General features: G+C 43.6%; 1 protein-coding gene across 3 annotated transcripts in view; it reads left to right on the top strand.

Moving 5' to 3' along the window:
* The first annotated feature begins 2320 nt into the window (after positions 1–2320).
* LOC122924158 (telomerase protein component 1-like) overlaps positions 2321–19273 on the top strand; it is a 76601-nt gene continuing 59648 nt past the window's right edge. Inside the window, exons 1-3 of one of the 3 annotated variants that reach the window (XM_044275099.1) lie at positions 2321–2405; positions 10937–11843; positions 11927–12067. In XM_044275099.1, coding sequence (XP_044131034.1) covers positions 10962–11843; positions 11927–12067 — 1023 coding nt within the window. In that variant the 5' untranslated portion in view covers positions 2321–2405; positions 10937–10961. Of the gene's footprint in view, positions 2406–2468; positions 2614–10936; positions 11844–11926; positions 12068–19273 lie in introns of those variants that run through there. The other 2 variants (XM_044275107.1, XM_044275114.1) reach the window with 2 other exon arrangements.

Below are 19273 nucleotides of genomic sequence, written 5' to 3'. Positions count from 1 at the left end.
TCAGGGAGTTGCTATGTATTATCCTACATGTCAGGGAGTTGCTATGTATTATCCTACACTTCAGGGAGTTGCTATGTATTATTCTACATGTCAGGGAGTTGCTATGTATGTATTATCCTACATGTCAGGGAGTTGCTATGTATTATCCTACATGTCAGGGAGTTGCTATGTATTATCCTACATGTCAGGGAGTTGCTATGTATTATTCTACATGTCAGGGAGTTGCTATGTATTATCCTACATATCAGGGAGTTGCTATGTATTATCCTACATGTCAGGGAGTTGCTATGTATTATCCTACATATCAGGGAGTTGCTATGTATTATTCTACATGTCAGGGAGTTGCTATGTATGTATTATCCTACATGTCAGGGAGTTGCTATGTATTATCCTACACGTCAGGGAGTTGCTATGTATGTATTATCCTACACTTCAGGGAGTTGCTATGTATTATTCTACATGTCAGGGAGTTGCTATGTATGTATTATCCTACATGTCAGGGAGTTGCTATGTATTATCCTACACGTCAGGGAGTTGCTATGTATGTATTATTCTACACGTCAGGGAGTTGCTATGTATGTATTATCCTACATGTCAGGGAGTTGCTATGTATTATCCTACATGTCAGGGAGTTGCTATGTATTATTCTACATATCAGGGAGTTGCTATGTATTATCCTACACATCAGGGAGTTGCTATGTATGTATTATCCTACACGTCAGGGAGTTGCTATGTATTATCCTACACGTCAGGGAGTTGCTATGTATTATCCTACACGTCAGGGAGTTGCTATGTATTATCCTACATGTCAGGGAGTTGCTATGTATGTATTATCCTACATGTCAGGTAGTTGCTATGTATATATTATTCTACACGTCAGGGAGTTGCTATGTATGTATTATTCTACATGTCAGGGAGTTGCAATGTATGTATTATTCTACACGTCAGGGAGTTGCTATGTATATATTATCCTACATGTCAGGGAGTTGCTATGTATGTATTATTCTACATGTCAGGGAGTTGCTATGTATGTATTATTCTACATGTCAGGTAGTTGCTATGTATTATCCTACACGTCAGGGAGTTGCTATGTATGTATTATTCTACACGTCAGGGAGTTGCTATGTATGTATTATTCTACATGTCAGGGAGTTGCTATGTATTATCCTACACGTCAGGGAGTTGCTATGTATGTATTATTCTACACGTCAGGGAGTTGCTATGTATGTATTATTCTACATGTCAGGTAGTTGCTATGTATTATCCTACATGTCAGGGAGTTGCTATGTATTATTCTACATATCAGGGAGTTGCTATGTATTATCCTACACATCAGGGAGTTGCTATGTATGTATTATCCTACACGTCAGGGAGTTGCTATGTATTATCCTACAAGTCAGGGAGTTGCTATGTATTATCCTACACGTCAGGGAGTTGCTATGTATTATCCTACATGTCAGGGAGTTGCTATGTATGTATTATCCTACATGTCAGGTAGTTGCTATGTATATATTATTCTACACGTCAGGGAGTTGCTATGTATGTATTATTCTACATGTCAGGGAGTTGCAATGTATGTATTATTCTACACGTCAGGGAGTTGCTATGTATATATTATCCTACATGTCAGGGAGTTGCTATGTATGTATTATTCTACATGTCAGGGAGTTGCTATGTATTTATAATACTACATGTCAGGTAGTTGCTATGTATTATCCTACACGTCAGGGAGTTGCTATGTATGTATTATTCTACACGTCAGGGAGTTGCTATGTATGTATTATTCTACATGTCAGGGAGTTGCTATGTATGTATTATTCTACATGTCAGGTAGTTGCTATGTATTATCCTACACGTCAGGGAGTTGCTATGTATGTATTATTCTACACGTCAGGGAGTTGCTATGTATTATTCTACACGTCAGGGAGTTGCTATGTATTATTCTACATGTCAGGGAGTTGCTATGTATTATCCTACATGTCAGGGAGTTGCTATGTATTATCCTACACGTCAGGGAGTTGCTATGTATGTATTATCCTACACGTCAGGGAGTTGCTATGTATTATCCTACATGTCAGGGAGTTGCTATGCTATGTATTATCCTACATGTCAGGGAGTTGCTATGTATTATCCTACATGTCAGGGAGTTGCTATGTATGTATTATCCTACATGTCAGGGAGTTGCTATGTATTATCCTACACGTCAGGGAGTGAACCGCATACTTTACAGCAGAAGAAAGGTGCGGTTCACATAACAGAATGTGTGACCTCCGCTCCACAATGTGTGGGCGGCTCGGGATGGGATTGGTTGGGGGGAGCAGGAAGCAGGAAATAGCGAGTGACGAGAACGGGTCCCGGATCAGCGGTGTACGTTCTGGAGCGCGGTATCGGAGCGGCGGTTGTAGGTATTGTCCTGCATGACGGCAGCAGTAGGGACCACCCTGTGTGAATTGTGCAGAGACCTCCGGGAAGAATAGTCCCCCTTACGCCCTCTAGCGGCTGTGCTGTTTATGGTCATAGGCTACAGCTACACACAGGTCCCTGTCATAATCGAGCGCTCGTGGTGGGAAACCATATATATTCCAAACTAATATGCACCATTTTTGTTTTGTGGTAAGAGTGATTATCTCCTCCGTCATGGCGGCATGGGTGTGGGACTAACTACCAATTCGGGTCATTCAGTCCCGGTCGTCTGCTCCACTTGGCATATTTGGAAAATGTGTTTGCTAATATTCCTGTGACTGTTCCATTCACTTGAATAAGGATTTAAAAAAGAACTTAATTGAATTGGAAATGATTAAGTTGCAGAAATTCCCTCAGGCCCCAAGCACATGGGGCAGATCTACCAAGCTCGCCTTTAGGCGTAAAATTAGACCGGCGTATCTGTCTCTTGACTGGTATTTCCTAGAAGTCGCACAGCATGTCATGAATTAGACTAGGTGTATTGCACACGATCGTATGTATTTTGTGGTCCGCAAAAAATACGGATGACGTCCGTGTGCATTCTGTATTTTGCAGAACAGCTGGCCCCTAATAGAACAGTACTATCCTTGTCTGTTGTGCGGACAATAATAGGACATGTTCTATTTTTTGCGGAACGGACATATGGACAAACAGAATGAATGGTTCCTCATGCAGTCCACAAAAAAAACCTGAACGGACACGGAAAGAAAATAAGTTCGTATGTATGATCCCTTAGTCTGACCTCTGGTGGTTCCTTTTCAGTTAAAGGGGTTATTCAATCCCTATAATGACCCCAGAATGCACGGTCACCCGCGTCCCTCCGGATCCCTGAACGGCTGCCACTGCATCTCCCCTTCACATGGATCAAAACATCCGGTGACGGGGGGAGCAGCCAATGCCAGGCCGCAACGGGGACCAGCCTCCCTAGCGTCACCCGCGAGGGACCAGGCATTCTGGTGGTCATTATAGCGATTGGATAACCCCTTTTTAAGGTTGTATTACACTGACCAATTTTTTTTAAGCCGCTAATCGCTAATGAGCGTTCGCATGAACGCTTGTTAGCGATCATCTTGTAGCGTAAGGCTAGGTCTACACAATGACATATGTCGCGCGACAATTTTTATAATGATAGTCCATGGTGTCGCACTGCAGCATGTTGTACAACGCAGTGCGACACCATAGACTACCATTATTAAAATTGTTGCGACAAATGTTGCAGTGTAGTTGTGCCCTATCTGTTGCGCGACTTATTGTCGTCGTGTAGACCTAGCCTAATACTGCCGCCAATTGCCCGATGAATGAGCAAACACTTGTTCATCGGGCAATTCAAAATTTTTAAGCATGCTTAAAGGGAGTCTGTCATCAGCATTTCACGTTTGTAGCCCTTCCCATAGCTTTCTAGCAGCCTTAGGCCTCATGCACACGACCGTTGTTGTGTTCCGTTCCGTTGTTCCGTGAAAGTCAATGGGTCCGCAGAAAATCACGGACACGGAGTGAAACAACGGTCGTGTGCATGAGGCCTTACAGTTAATAAAAACGTTACCTTTATGAGCAATCCTGGACTTATAAAACCGGCAAAAAAAAACGTAGTAGCATATGCAAATGAGGGCTCGCAAGTGCCCAGGGGCGGCGTTACCCTCGTACCTCGTAGGTGCCCAGCTAGCTCAGCCTTATCGTCGCTTCCCCCGCCCGCCCATCCTTTCCCTCTGACCGCCCATCTACTTACTTCTTGTTTCGTCGAGATCCCGCACCTGTGCACTCAGTCCGTTAGCCGGCGCATGCGCATTAATTACTGTAATGCCGTACAAGGAATGGGCATCGCAGTGCGCATGCGCTGGCCGACGGACTGAGTGCGTATGCGCGGGATCTCGGCGAAACAAGAAGTAAGTAGATGGGCGGTCAGAGGGAAAGGATGGGCGGGGGGAAGCGACAATAAGGCTGAGCTAGCTGGGCACCTACGAGGGTAACGCCGCCCCTGGGCACTTGCGAGCTCTCATTTGCATATGATACTTAGTAGTTTTTTGCCGGTTTTATAAGTCCAGGATTGCTCATAAAGGTAACGTTTTATTAACTGTAAGGCTGCTAGAAAGCTATGGGAAGGGTTAAAAAGGTGAAACTTTGATGACAGACTCCCTTTAAAATTCAGCGCTTGCAGGCGGCAGATTGTGCTGCCCAATATTGATTTGTTGCCGGCAAACCACTAGGCAGTATGGGTACCAGCAATGGTATAGTGATCACTCCTCCACATGCTGCGGAGAAAATCGCTGCATGTAATAGCAGCGGTCTCCTCCCCTAGCAAGCGATTTCCGGGAGAGAACACTTCCCTCCCGACAAACGCTTGCTCATTTGGCCTGTCTGATACAGGCTTTAGACGGGTTCAAATACACGAAGACTGGTGTAATTAGTATGCGCATGAAAATGTGGCGCAAGTGAGCTGAAAACGGACACATGTCTTTATGAAAGTGCGGCAAAACTTGGCGCAACTCACCACTCAAAAGTGATAAAGAAAGTATGCCAGCCTTGGAGTGGAGTAGAAATGAGACTGGTTTTGCATCTAAGTCAGGCGCAAAAAAGTGCACCTACATAAATAGGTCCGAAAAAAGGCTCAAAAGTTAAGAGCTTCTGAATTAGTCTTAAAACTCAAAATAGGGGCAAAATGGCACAAATGCCTCCAAAACAGGCGCCTTTTCAGTAGTAAAGGCAACTACAAAAAATAAGTTGAAAACAGAATGTTTACACCTAAAAAGAGGCGCACACTATTATAAATGTAGCCCATGGTGCGTAGATTTTCCATGTATTACAGTACCAGCTAAGGTCTCGGGCACACGACCGTAGCCACTATTGCGGTCTGCAAATTGCGGATTTGCAAAACACAGATACTGGCCGTGTGCATTCCGCGTTTTGCGGAATAGAAGTTTCAGTCCATAATAGAGCAATCCTATCCTTGTCTGTAACGCACAACAATAAAATGATGGGTTTTCTAATAAAAACCATACCCCATTATAGTTATTGGAGTCCACTTCCACAGAGTATGCCCTATTCTTATCTGCAATTGCGGACAAGAATAGGCATTTTCTATATAGCGCTGGCCATGTGCACATGGCCGGTATCTGTCTTTTGCGGACTGAAAAACACATACAGTCATGTGAATCTACCCTAAGGCTCCATTCACACGTCCGCAATTTCGTTCTGCATTTTGCGGAACGGAATTGCGGACCCATTTATTCCTATGGAGCAGCATGATGTGCTGCCCGGACACGGAATTTGCGGATCTGCACTTCCGGGTCCGCACTTCCGTTCCGCAAAAAAATAGAACATGTCCTATTCTTGTCCGCAATTGCGGACAAGAACAGGCATATTCTATTAGTGCCGGAAATGTGCGGTCCGCAAAATTCGGAACGCACATTGCCGCTTTCCGTGTTTTGCGGATCCGTGGCTCCGTGTATCCGCAAAACGCGTTGCGGATGTGTGAATGGAGCCTTAGGCCTCTTTTCTTTCACACTACCGTTTTTTTTTTGTTTGTTTGTTTTGCGGGCCGTTTTTGTGTTCCGTATAGGGTCCGTATACGGAACCATTCATTTCAATGGTTCCGCAAAAAAAAAAAAAAGGAATGTACTCCGTATGCATTCTGTTTCCATTTTTCCGTTCCGTTGAAAGATAGAACATGTCCTATTATTGCCCGCAAATCCCGTTCCGTGGCTCCATTCAAGTCAATGGGTCCGCAAAAAAACAGAACACATACGGAAATGCATCCGTATCCGTTCAGTTTTTGCGTAACCATCTATAAAAAAATGTTATGCCCAGCCCAATTCTTTTCTATGTAATTACTGTATAACGGAACGGAAACACAATGGAAACAAAAATACGGAACAACGGATCAGTGAAAAACGGACCGCAAAAGACTGGAATAGCCATACGGTAGTGTGAAAGGGGCCTAACTCTTAGGCCAGACACACGAGCGAGTTAGGCCTCTTTCACACTTGCGTTGTCCGGATCCGGCGTGTACTCCACTTGCCGGAATTACACGCCGGATCCGGAAAAATGCAAGTGTACTGAAAGCATTTGAAGACGGATCCGTCTTCAAAATGCGTTCAGTGTTACTATGGCAGCCAGGACGCTATTAAAGTCCTGGTTGCCATAGTAGTAGTGGGGAGCGGGGGAGCAGTATACTTACAGTCCGTGCGGCTCCCGGGGCGCTCCAGAATGACGTCAGAGTGCCCCATGCACATGGATGACGTGCCATGCGATCACGTCATCCATGTGCGTGGGGCGCCCTGACGTCACTCTGGAGCGCCCCGGGAGCCGCACGGATGGTAAGTATGCTGCTCCCCACTACACTTTACCATGGCTGCCAGGACTTTAGCGTCCCGGCAGCCATGGTAACCATTCAGAAAAAGCTAAACGTCGGATCCGGCAATGCGCCGAAACGACGTTTAGCTTAAGGCCGGATCCGGATCAATGCCTTTCAATGGGCATTAATTCCGGATCCGGCCTTGCGGCAAGTCTTCAGGATTTTTGGCCGGAGCAAAAAGCGCAGCATGCTGCGGTATTTTCTCCGGCCAAAAACCGCTCCGGTCCGGAACTGAAGACATCCTGATGCATCCTGAATGGATTTCACTCCATTCAGAATGCATTAGGATAAAACTGATCAGGATTCTTCCGGCATAGAGCCCCGACGACGGAACTCTATGCCGGAAGACAAGAACGCAGGTGTGAAAGAGCCCTTAAATGGGAGGAACCCACAGCATGTGGCAGTGTGAGGTCTCGTTCTGACGGGGATCGCACCGTATTATAATGATTTATAAGGCTATGTGAACCAGAGAGTCCTGGAATGTATTGTATTACAGTGTCATAATGCTTTTGTAATTTAGTATGTACATGTCTCAAAGGGTCGCACAGCATTATAAATCAGTAGGCCTCATGCACACAACCGTTTTTCGGGTCCGCATCCTAGCCGCAGTTTTTGCGGCTCGGGTGCGGACCCATTCACTTCGATAGGGCTATGAAAGATGCGGACAGCACTCTGTGTGCTGTCTGCATCCGTTGCTACGTTCCGAGGCCCCACAAAAAAAAAATATAGCATGGCAGACCTGGCACTTTTCAAGTTGTGATATCTGCACCTATTGTACGCGCGGATAACTGCACGTAAAACATGCCCATCTGCTTGCGGCCACATTGGCTATAGAGTCGATCAACTACTTGCGGCAAATGTTTAACATATTTTTCCACAGGTATCACTATTAGCAGTTAATCAGAATGCTAAAGAACTACATAACTTCACAACAGGTCAAACAACAGTCCATAAACGATCACGGGCAAAAAACACACCTTAAAAGCATGATTATACATCTAGTAGGGATCGACCGATATTGATTTTTTAGGGCCGATACCGATACCGATAATTTGTGAACTTTCAGGCCGATAGCCGATAATTTATACAGATATTCTGTGAATTTTCATTTTTGAAAAAAAATAAAAAATTCCCACAAATCTGCTGAAAATTTATGTTTATTGTTAATGTGTATTTTTTTTTGTAAATCTTTCTTTTTTCATTTATATTTAATATTTTGGTGTTTTTTTTTTTTGTAACTAACTTTTAGCCCCCTTAGGGACTAGAACCCTTGTCCTATTCACCCTGATAGAGATCTATCAGGGTGAATAGGAGCTCACACTGTCCCTGCTGCTGTGTGCTCTGTGCACACAGCAGCATGGAGCTTATCATGGCAGCCAGGGCTTCAGTAGCGTCCTGGCTGCCATGGTAACCGATCGGAGCCCCAGCATTACACTGCTGGGGCTCCGATCGGAGGAGCAGGGGAGAGGGGATCCTGTGGAGGGGCGCACTGCGACTGGGGTGGGGGGGCCCTATGCGCCACCACTGCTTTATACTGGGGGGGAGGGGGGGCGCACTGCGCCACCAATGCTTAATACTGGGGGGGCTTGGGGGGGAAGCGCACTGCGCCACCAATGCTTAATACTGGGGGGGAGGGGGGGCGCACTGCGCCACCAATGTCTGATACTGGGGGGCTTGGGGGGGCGCACTGCGCCACCAATGAAGCTTAATCTCACATTTATTCATATACAGGAGGCGGGAGCTGCAGGATCACATAGCCGGCTCCCAACCTCTATGAGCTGTAGCTGCGATCCTCGGCACCTGAGGGGTTAACTACCGCAGATCGCAGCTACAGCTCATAGAGGCCGGGAGCCGGCTATGTGATCCTGCAGCTCCCGCCTCCTGTATATGAATAAATGTGAGATTAAGCTTCATTGGTGGCGCAGTGGCCATAGCTCCTCCCCTCCTCTTGTCCCCTCTCCTCTCATTGGCGGCAGCAGCACAGGGGGAGGAGACACTGCTCCTTCTCCCCTGTGCTGCTGCTGAGGGAACACGGAGAGCGCTGTCAGCAGCGCGATCTGTGTTCCCCATACACTATCGGAATATCGGCAAAATAGATGCCGATACCGATAGTGTTCAAAATCCTGAATATCGGCCGATAATATCGGTAAATCCGATAATCGGTCGATCCCTAACATCTAGTAACCGCATGTGCTTCCTAACCGAAACACGACTGCGCTGTGTGTTTGCTAGGCAATAGTTCTTTGGATCTCATCTGCTGTAATAGGACTGTTAGGCTAGGGCTACAATAAGTCGCACCACAAAAAGGGTACACTGCGACGTGTGTCACACGACATTCATGTCGCACAACATTTTTTGTAATGATAGTCAGTGGTGTCGCACTGTGACGCAACAGTCGCACAGAAAACCAACTTGATTTTTGCGACACCATTGACTATCATTATAAAAAGACATCGTGCGACTTTTCTGCGACAAGAAGTCGCCGTGTAACCCTAGCCTTACTGCCTTATTCACACAGTCAGTGTTTGGTCAGTGATTCCCATCAGTGATTTTGAGCTAAAACCAGGTGTGGCTCTAACCACAGAACAGGCGCAGATAAGTGTTGAGCAAACTTGTGTTTTCAAGTTTGGCATGCAAGGTTCGGGTTATCTAAGAATCCCGTTATGGAGCATAACTTACAGTCCGTAGTAGCGGAATGCATAACGGAATTCTTGGATAACCCGAACCTTGTACGCCGAACTTGAAAACACAAGTTCGCTCAACACTAGTGCAGATCTTTCCCTTCTACCTTATGTCTGTGGAGGCTCCAATCCTGGTTTTGGCTCATAATTACTGATGGAAATCACTGACCAAAACACTGACGTGTGAATGAGGCTTAAGAAGCAGTTGTTGTTGTTCCTTGTCTAAGGCAGTAGGTAGTTCAGTACCCAACCAGAAAAGCCTTAAACATAATGAAGAGGATTATAGCTACAATAATTATTTTGCTATAATTTACTACTTTCTGAAAAATGCACTGGGAGGAAGGAAAACGTGATCTTTCCTTTAATAATCCTAATAGTGTGAAAATTAAATTCCCATCAGAATACAGATCAAGACAACACCTACAACGAGAACGAAGCAGGGAGCTCTGTGGCTGGAGGACCCCGGATTTCCCGGGGTCTGTCCACAACCAAGCGCTGCTCCCATAGAAATGAATGGGAGAGCACTGCGCATGCGCGGCCCATGCTCCCATTCATTTCTATGGTGCAGATGGCAATAGCTCGGCTATTTTTGGCAGCCCCATAGAAATGAATGGAGGGCAGCTGTGCATGCGCAGTGCGCCCTCCGTGCATTTCCCGGGTCCGTTCTCATTGCAGGTGCGGGTCCCACCGCTGGGACCCGCACCTATCAGACAATGGGGGCATATCCTAGTTATATGCCCCCATTGTCTGAGATGGGAAAACCCCTTTAATATTCGGTGAATATCACTTATCTGAATAAAAGGGGGGTTGTCCGGCTTTATAAGCCTTTTCTTGATTTTGTCCAGTACTGCACTGTACCAAAGCTGCAACAGTGAACATGACTCTGTCTGTCTGGATATTTCCGCCTTGGGGACCATTGTGGATCGGGCACCAGTGCTGGAACGGAGTGACTGGAAGCAGATGAGTGTATTTTTTTTGTTTAGGTACAGTGCTATATTGGCCAAATCTAAAAGGTGTTATAAAGCCGGACAACCCCTTTAAGGTGATTTTCCAGGAATTTGAAAGGCCATCATCCGAAGTCTGACCTCAGGGACCACAGAAATGGTTACATAAAGGGCCGAGCAATCGGTGCTTGGCTATTTCTTTAGTCTGATAGATTGTTCTGTAAGTTCCAATGGAACGGCTGTGCTGTAGATGTTGGACATTTATGCTGTATCTCTTTGGATATGCCGTAAGTGCTTCAGACTGGAATATTACTTTAAAGGAAACCTATGACATACGTTCTTGCAGACCTCTATACACCTGTATGCGCCCCTATACAGAGTGGTGAATTGTGCAGATATATCATTGTGTATAGAATACATGAATACAGCCATATTACAGTAAATAGACATTTTCTATGTGATTGTCCACTGATATAACCATCATTTTAAAATTTTAGGAAACTAGACTAAAGAAATTGCACCATGCCATCTAGTGACTTTCCTCTGGAGAAAACTGGCCTGCGAGGGACAAGGCAGATATCGCAGCCTCGACGAAGACTTGCTTTAACCTTGCCTGGTTCTGATCAGTTGAGCACAGCTATTCATTCTAAGATGGAGTACAGTGCCCCTACAAATGAGTTGCTGTCCTGGGAAAAGGGATCCCTTCGTCCTCTGATGACCACTAATTCTGTTTTAGCCAGCGGTCTTGAGCTGTCCCCTCAATCCCTGTTATCCTCAAGCCTCTCTTCTACCTCTAACTCTATTCTGGATAGTGGCTCTTTTATAACATCTCAGTCATCTCTAGACAATAAATCTTTATCTTCATCATTTTCTGGCCTACTAAGTTCACCGCTGGCTTCTAAATCCTTGCTGACGACAAATAGCTGTCTAACATCTGAGGGTTCTTGTTCTGTCCTTACCTCCAATATTTTGTTGCCCTCTAAATATGCAGTAAACTCTGTTTCGTTCTTGTCTTCTGAGATGGCTGTAAATCTTAATTCTTCTTCTACTCCGCTTGATACCTCAAATATCCCATTGTCCACTAAGCAAACTGACATCACTGTCTCACCCTTACCATCGGATGTGAGCAGGAAACTCAATTCTACTTTGATTCCAAATGTTGAAACATCTAATCTTTCTCTGCATTACTCAAGCAATACTGTGCTACCTACTACGATTTTACAACATGAGTCCAGCAAGAACATTGAGACCAAGTCCACCAGTCATGGTAGAATTACTTCAGAACTGCCATCCACTTTGGTAGCTGACCAGACAACAGAGCTTGAATTGCAAGATGTTACATTTTTACCTGTAACTTTTGAACAAGATGAAGAATCCAGTGAGATATCAATGTCACCAACTGAGGTACAGTAAAGCGAATCACCTGGTCATACGTGAGCTAGTTAAAATGTTGAAAAACTTATAGATTGTGTGCTTCCACATCCTAGGCTATAATGGAGCATTGGCCATCACAATCTTCTCAAGCTTCTGAAAGTGAATTCATTACCCAAGAACAAGTAAAACCTATGCAGAAAGAACCTGCCGTTATTGATATTGAGAAACCGGACAACCTGCTAAAGCAGAAGAAGGTCAGTCAGATAATAATTTTGTTTATCATGATATATCTTTATGGAGGTTGGCGCTCTATATTTCTGTTACAGAGCTCCATACTCCGCTTCCCTTCACACACCGTCAGACCCCGCCAATATTGATGACCTATGCTGAGGCAGACTATCCCTTTAGGACTCATGCACACAAACATATTAATTTTTTTCCGTGTCTGTTCCGTTTTTCTTTTTTTCTTGCAAAAAAAATGGAAATGACTCGGCGCGCATTCCATTTCCATTTGTCTGCACGTCCATCCTGACTGCTCTTCCTGTCTTGGTTCAACAAGCTAGAACTACCAGGAAAGGCCTACTCAAGCAACTGCCTGCCTTAGTAGTGACCTGCCTCAGTTAGTGATTGGTTGAACATGCTTTTCCTGGTTTTTCTGATGTGTCTAGCTGGGAGAAGAAATATAGAGCAGCAGAGTGTGAAGGACCGTCAGTTGGAAGCAGCAGCAATTGGTGGAGGCAAATAATTCCTAAAGTAGAAGTCCCGCAAGAATTTCTTATTCTCTGACCTGCTAGAAAGTGATGTCATGTGACCAATTCTCTGATCTCCAACTGACACAGGAGGAGAGGAATTCAGTTACTTCTCTATTCATTCCTATGAGACCGACATTGATGCCCCAATAGGAATACATGGAGAAACTGACTTCCTGTCCACACATAAGATGCTGTGCCAGTTGGAGAGTCTGATTGTCGGTCACACGACACAGCTGAGAAGCAGAAGGGAGGGGATAACTCACAAATACAGACACTGGTCAGAAGATTACATCATGTACCTTTCTAGCAGGTCAGAGAATAAAATTTGTGGCGGGAGTTCTTCTTTAAAGGGGATCTATGCTTTTGCTATATTGCTAAGCTATCCATAGAATAGGTTATCAGTATCCTTTTCAAATGAATAGGCCAAAGCCATCCCATCCCAAGTGAATGGGACTCAGGAGTTGTAATTGTGCTGCATTAGTAATCCGTAGCCTTTCAGTGTTACAGACCTGGAATAATAACACCAACCTACACTGGCTCCTATAGGTAACCACTGTGTATGCCCAATTAGAATCTCCACACCAAAATTTGAAATACACAGCATATGAATGATCAAATTATTCTTTATTAATTTCTAACCAAACAATAATAAACAAAAAAAATTAAACTCAGCTGCAGCATATACAAAGAAAAGAGCCACATTACATGTCATATATCGGTAAAAAGAAATCCCAATAATGAACCTGATCTTATAGTATAGTTCCCACCCTTAAAAGGGATTAGAAAACAATAATATTCATTCCTGCATTGTGCAAGCCCATCTATATACCCATAAATACAATGGGGGCAAAAGTGCTAAGTGCAATAAATAACATCTAAAGTTCATCAGGGAAAGAAATTCATACAGACCAATGTGGCTCAGACCCCAACGCACGTTTCGCAAGCCGCTTTCTCAGGGGATGACTGGACAGCGCGCTCAATGTCTATATATACCCTATCACTTATCATTTAAGTTAAAAAACCTGAGGGGATATACTCACTAAAAAGCACATGTGCTCCATGGAAGTTCATGGCGTGCGTTCCACGGTGGAACACATGACATCACTTCCTTTTGTTGACTCCCACCCTCCCTCCCACCTCATGGCCCATTTTATTTTATTAATACCATATTAATCAATAAACTGAATATAGAATATATGCTGCATATTATTGGAAAGGTAGATCGGAAGAGATGGTTTTCTTTCTGTCTATACCAGGGGTGCACAACGTTTCCTGGTTGGGGGCCACATTGCCAGACTGAACCAATGACGAGGGCCGAAATTAAAATTTAAAGGTGTATTAACAACTGAAATATTGTACTTATGGCATATTAAACACACATTATATACCATCAATGTCTAGTTACACTTCCAGGACTCCCATCTAATGGGAGAAATACATGAAAAATACATGTGAGCAGCCACAAGTCTGGGCCGCAGGTTGTGCACCCCTGGTCTATACTCTCAGTAGCGGTGGTAGGCGATGTGCTCTCCGCATTGGAACGGATCACGTGACCACCGAACTTCCAGTATGCGCTGGAGCGCATCGCAGCCTCACAATTAAATACAGCATGATATCCAGCCAGACCATACAATCGACTTCCATGTGAATATTTTATTTTAACCTGTACCTATTTAATTTAAATCTTAAAGGGACCTAATTACCTCAGTGCATACTAAAATTATTCAATATAATTAACCAGTCCTAATTAAATAGTGTAATATATCTAATCATAATTATGAAATAAAAAAATGTCAAACCAATCAGTAATTATACCTCAGTGCATGATTCATATAGTGTAAATAAATATCAATTGTATCAAACCAATCAATTCATACAGTCAGGTCCATAAATATTGGGACAATTAACACAATTCTAACATTTTTGGCTCTATACACCACCACAATGGATTTGAAAAGAAATGGACAAGATGTGCTTTAACTGCAGACTGTCAGCTTTAATTCGAGGGTATTTACATCCAAATCAGGTGAATGGTGTAGGAATTACAACAGTTTGCATATGTGCCTCCCACTTGTTAAGGGACCAAAAGTAATGGCACAATTGGCTTCTCAGCTGTTCCATGGCCAGGTGTGTGTTATTCCCTCATTATCCCAATTACAATGCGCAGATAAAAGGTCCAGAGTTCATTTCAAGTGTGCTATTTGCATTTGGAATCTGTTGCTGTCTAGGGTTTGATATTATCTTTGATTGTTCACCACAATGTCTCTGTTACTCTGTTACTACTTACCGTATTTTTCGCCGTATAAGACGCACCGGCCTATAAGACGCACCTAGGTTTTTGAGGAGGAAAATAATAAAAAAAATATTTTGAACCAAAAGGTGTGCTTTTGGTGGGTTTTGAACTAATTGTGGTCTGTGGATGGCACTGTTATGGGGGATCTGTGGGTGACGCACTGTTATGGGGGATCTGTGGGTGACGCACTGTTATGGGGGATCTGTGGGTGACGCACTGTTATGGGGGATCTGTGGGTGACGCACTGTTATGGGGGATCTGTGGGTGACGCACTGTTATGGGGGATCTGTGGGTGACGCACTGTTATGGGGGATCTGTGGGTGACACTTATGGGGGATCTGTGGGTGGCTCTTATTGGGGTCTCTGTGTATGACAGTTATGGGGGGGATCTGTGGATGACACATATATAGCATCTTATGCTAGGTGTCATCCACAGATCCCCTCCATAAGTGTCCCTATAGTGAATGACCCTCAATACAGGGCTGGGGGCCGACATCTGGTTTTATAATGACAGCGGGGCCCGTGCAGTGACTGTATTCTACTACACGGGCCCCGCTCACTGTATAATCGTATGTCTAATAGTAAATAGTTATGTGCATAATCGCATAATGAGCGGAGTACTTACAACTACAAGTGCTCGCCGAGAGGAGGGAGGAGGCAGGCCGGGAGGACAGGCGCTGGCAGCCCCTTCTCCCTCACAGCTGATACACCCGCCGCGCGGCATCGCGGCGGGTGTATCATTGAAAATCGCAAAATAATTTGCGCAAAAAAATTTGAACGGAAATTCGCAAATCGCAAAATAAGCTGCATTCGCCGTATAAGACGCACTGCTATTTTCCCCCCACTTTTGGGGGGAAAAAAGTGCGTCTTATACGGCGAAAAATACGGTACATGGAATGTGGCTATTGCAAGCTTGATTTACAGACTGTTTGTAACCCCCCTTCTATCTTTGAAAATCAATAAAAAGATATTAAAAAGAAAGGAATCTGTTGCTGTCAACTCTGAAGATGAGATCCAAAGAGCTGTCACTATCAGTGAAGCAAGCCATCATTATGCTGAAAAAAAACAAGAGAACCCATCAGAGAGATAGCAAAAACATTAGGCGTGGTCAAAACAACTGTTTGGAACATTCTTTAAAAGAAGGAACGCGCTTGCCAGCTCAGCAACACCAAAAGACCCAGAAGACCACGGAAAACAACTGTGGTGGATGACTGAAGAATTCTTTCCCTGGTGAAGAAAACACCCTTCACAACAGTTGACCAGATCAAGATATGTGTATCAAAGTCAACAATCAAGAGAAGACTTCACCAGAGTGAATACAGAGGATTCACCACAAGATATAAACCATTGGTGAGCCTCAAAACAGGAAGGCCAGATTAGAGTTTTCAAACGACATCTTAAAAAAGCCTTCACAGTTCTGGAGCAACATCCTATGGACAGATGAGACCAAGATCAACTTGCACCAGAGTGATGGGAAGAGAAGAGTATGGAGAAGGAAAGGAACTGCTCATGATCCTAAGCATACCACCTCATCAGTGAAGCATGGTGGTGGTAGTGTCATGGTGTGGGCATGTATGGCTGCCAATGGAACTGGTTCTCTTGTATTTATTGATGTGACTGCTGACAAAAGCAGCAGGATGAATTCTGAAGTGTTTTGGGCAATAATATCTGCTCATATTCAGCCAAATGCTTCAGATCTCATTGGACGGCGCTTCACAGTGCAGATGGACAATGACCCAAAGCATACTGCAAAAGCAACCAAAGAGTTTTTTGAGGGAAAGAAGTGGAATGTTATGCAATGGCCAAGTCAATCACCTGACCTGAATCCGATTGAGCATGCATTTCACTTGCTGAAGACAAAACTGAAGGGAAAATGCCCCAAGAACAAGCAGGAACTGAAGACAGTTGCAGTAGAGGCCTGGCAGAGCATCACCAGGGATGAAACCCAGCGTCTGGTGATGTCTATGCGTTCCAGACTTCAGGCTGTAATTGACTGCAAAGGATTTGCAACTATGTATTAAAAAGTGAAAGTTTGGTTTAGGATTATTATTCTGTCCCATTCCTTTTGGTCCCTTAACAAGTGGGAGGCAGATATGCAAACTGTTGTAATACCTACACCGTTCACCTGATTTGGATGTAAATACCCTCAAATTAAAGCTGACAGTCTGCAGTTAAAGCACACCTTGTCCATTTCTTTTCAAATCCATTGTGGTGGTGTATAGAGCCAAAAATGTTAGAATTGTGTTGATGTCCCAATATTTATGGACCTGACTTTATATAAAAAAAATTAGAACCCAATAAATCCACTCTTAATTATGTTAAATACAATAGCCTAAATTGAGTAAATAATTCATATACCGATAAAGTGCTTAGTGCAATGACGGTAAAGAGAAAGGGGGGGGGGGGGAGAATGAAAGTGACCAAGTAAGGGTCCATTCACACGTCCGTTGTTTGTTTCCTGATCTGTTCCGTTTTTTGCTGTACAGATCTGGACCAGATCTGGACCCATTCATTTTCAATGGCTCCTGAAAAAAAACGGACAGCACAATGTCAGATTTTTTTTCAGGACCCATTGAAAATGAATGGGTCCAGATCTGGTCCAGATCTGTTCAGCAAAAAACGGAACAGATCAGGAAAGAAACAACGGACGTGTGAATGGACCCTAAAAGTGTGAAGTGCGCTGTGAATTAGTGAAACTGGGAACCCTACCACTTTAATATAATGATAATATTGACAACAGAAATCAAGTCCTAATACAAAATAACCATCACAGCCAATGGGAACGTGCCATATAAATACTTTAACATGTTCAAAGTGAAAAAATAACGAATATGGAAAAATAAGAAAAAAAACTTATAATCATAAAAAAAAGTCTGTTAGTATTATACTTATTTTAAAGTGCTGTTATATATTAAATATCCCACTAGAACTCTCTCCTTCATCACTACTTCATCTCTACGCATTTCTCAGATCTTTCATTCTTTCTTCCATAAGCTTGGGAGTCAGGGCTCAAGGAAAGTAAATATATATATATAATATTTTTTTTTTTTTTATTTTTTTTTTTTTTTTATACACACACATTCAAATAAAATTAATGAGAAGAAAGCACACATTAGGAACATAACCTAATCAGAGAAGAAGACTAATAACAACTTTAATAACCTTCATTATGACTGTGGGGAGTAATAGTGTCTAACCAAAAAATCCATTTTTGCTTCCCTTTGTGCTAATAAACGCTTCCAATTCCCACCACTACTGCTAATTAAAATCCTATCGATACCTCTTACCTTCAACAAAGATCCATCACAATTATGATGGGTCTTGAAGTGACGAGGGATCATATTCAACTGTCAAGTCCTTTTAGTCTTTGGCCACACTGATACCTAGAACATGTTCTCTGGTTTGTCGTTTCAATTCTCGTGATGTCATGCCTACATATAAAAGATTACATGGGCAGCTGGCCACGTATATCACACTAATTGTATTGCATGATATGGTATATGTGATTTGGTAAGTCTTATGGCCTGTGCTGCCCATAAATGAAGTCGTTCTCACGATGTTGGGACAGGCCACACAGTCACCACATGGACGACATCCCCATTTGGGACCTCCTAGAGTCAAACTGTTTGTTAGGGTTCATACCTATTAAATTAGAATTGATTAATTGTATTATATTGAATAATTTTAGTTTGCACTGAGGTATTTAGGTCCCTTTAAGATTTAATATCCTTGAATAAATAGGTACAGGTTAAAATAAAATACTCACATGGAAGTCGATTGTATGGTCTGGCTGGATATCATGCTGTATTTAATTGTGAGGCTGCGATGCGCTCCAGCGTACCGGAAGTTCGGTGGTCACGTGATGCGTCCCAATGCGGAGAGCACATCGCCTACCACCGCTACTGAGAGTATAGACAGAAAGAAAACCATCTCTTCTGATCTACCTTTCCAATAATATGCAGCATGTATTCTATATTCAGTTTATTGGTTGATATGGTATTAATAAAATAAATGGGCCATGAGGTGGGAGGGAGGGTGGGAGTCAACAAAAGGAAGTGATGTCATGTGTTCCACCGTGGAACGCACGCCATGAACTTCCATGGAGCACATGTGCTTTTTAGTGAGTATATCCCCTCAGGTTTTTTTAACTTAAAGGGAGTCTTTCACCTAAAATGACCATTATACACCACAAACATCATGATATCCATTACATTCCCCATATTATAATCTTACCTTTCATATTGCTGTCCGTCGCCTATTCTCTCTTAAAAACGCTTTTATTCCATATGCTAATTAGGTTATGAAGGTGCCCAGGGGCGGCGTTTATACGGCCGGTGCCCAGGCTCCACGGCGCTGTTCAAATCAAACCCCTCCCCTTTCAGCCCTCTGGCCCGCCCTCTGTTCTTCAGATACCA

This window comes from Bufo gargarizans, chromosome 1 (assembly GCF_014858855.1).
Source record: "Bufo gargarizans isolate SCDJY-AF-19 chromosome 1, ASM1485885v1, whole genome shotgun sequence".
Classification (NCBI taxonomy): domain Eukaryota; kingdom Metazoa; phylum Chordata; class Amphibia; order Anura; family Bufonidae; genus Bufo; species Bufo gargarizans.
Note: the sequence above shows the minus strand (reverse complement) of the source record. Positions and strands in the feature narration are given on the sequence as shown.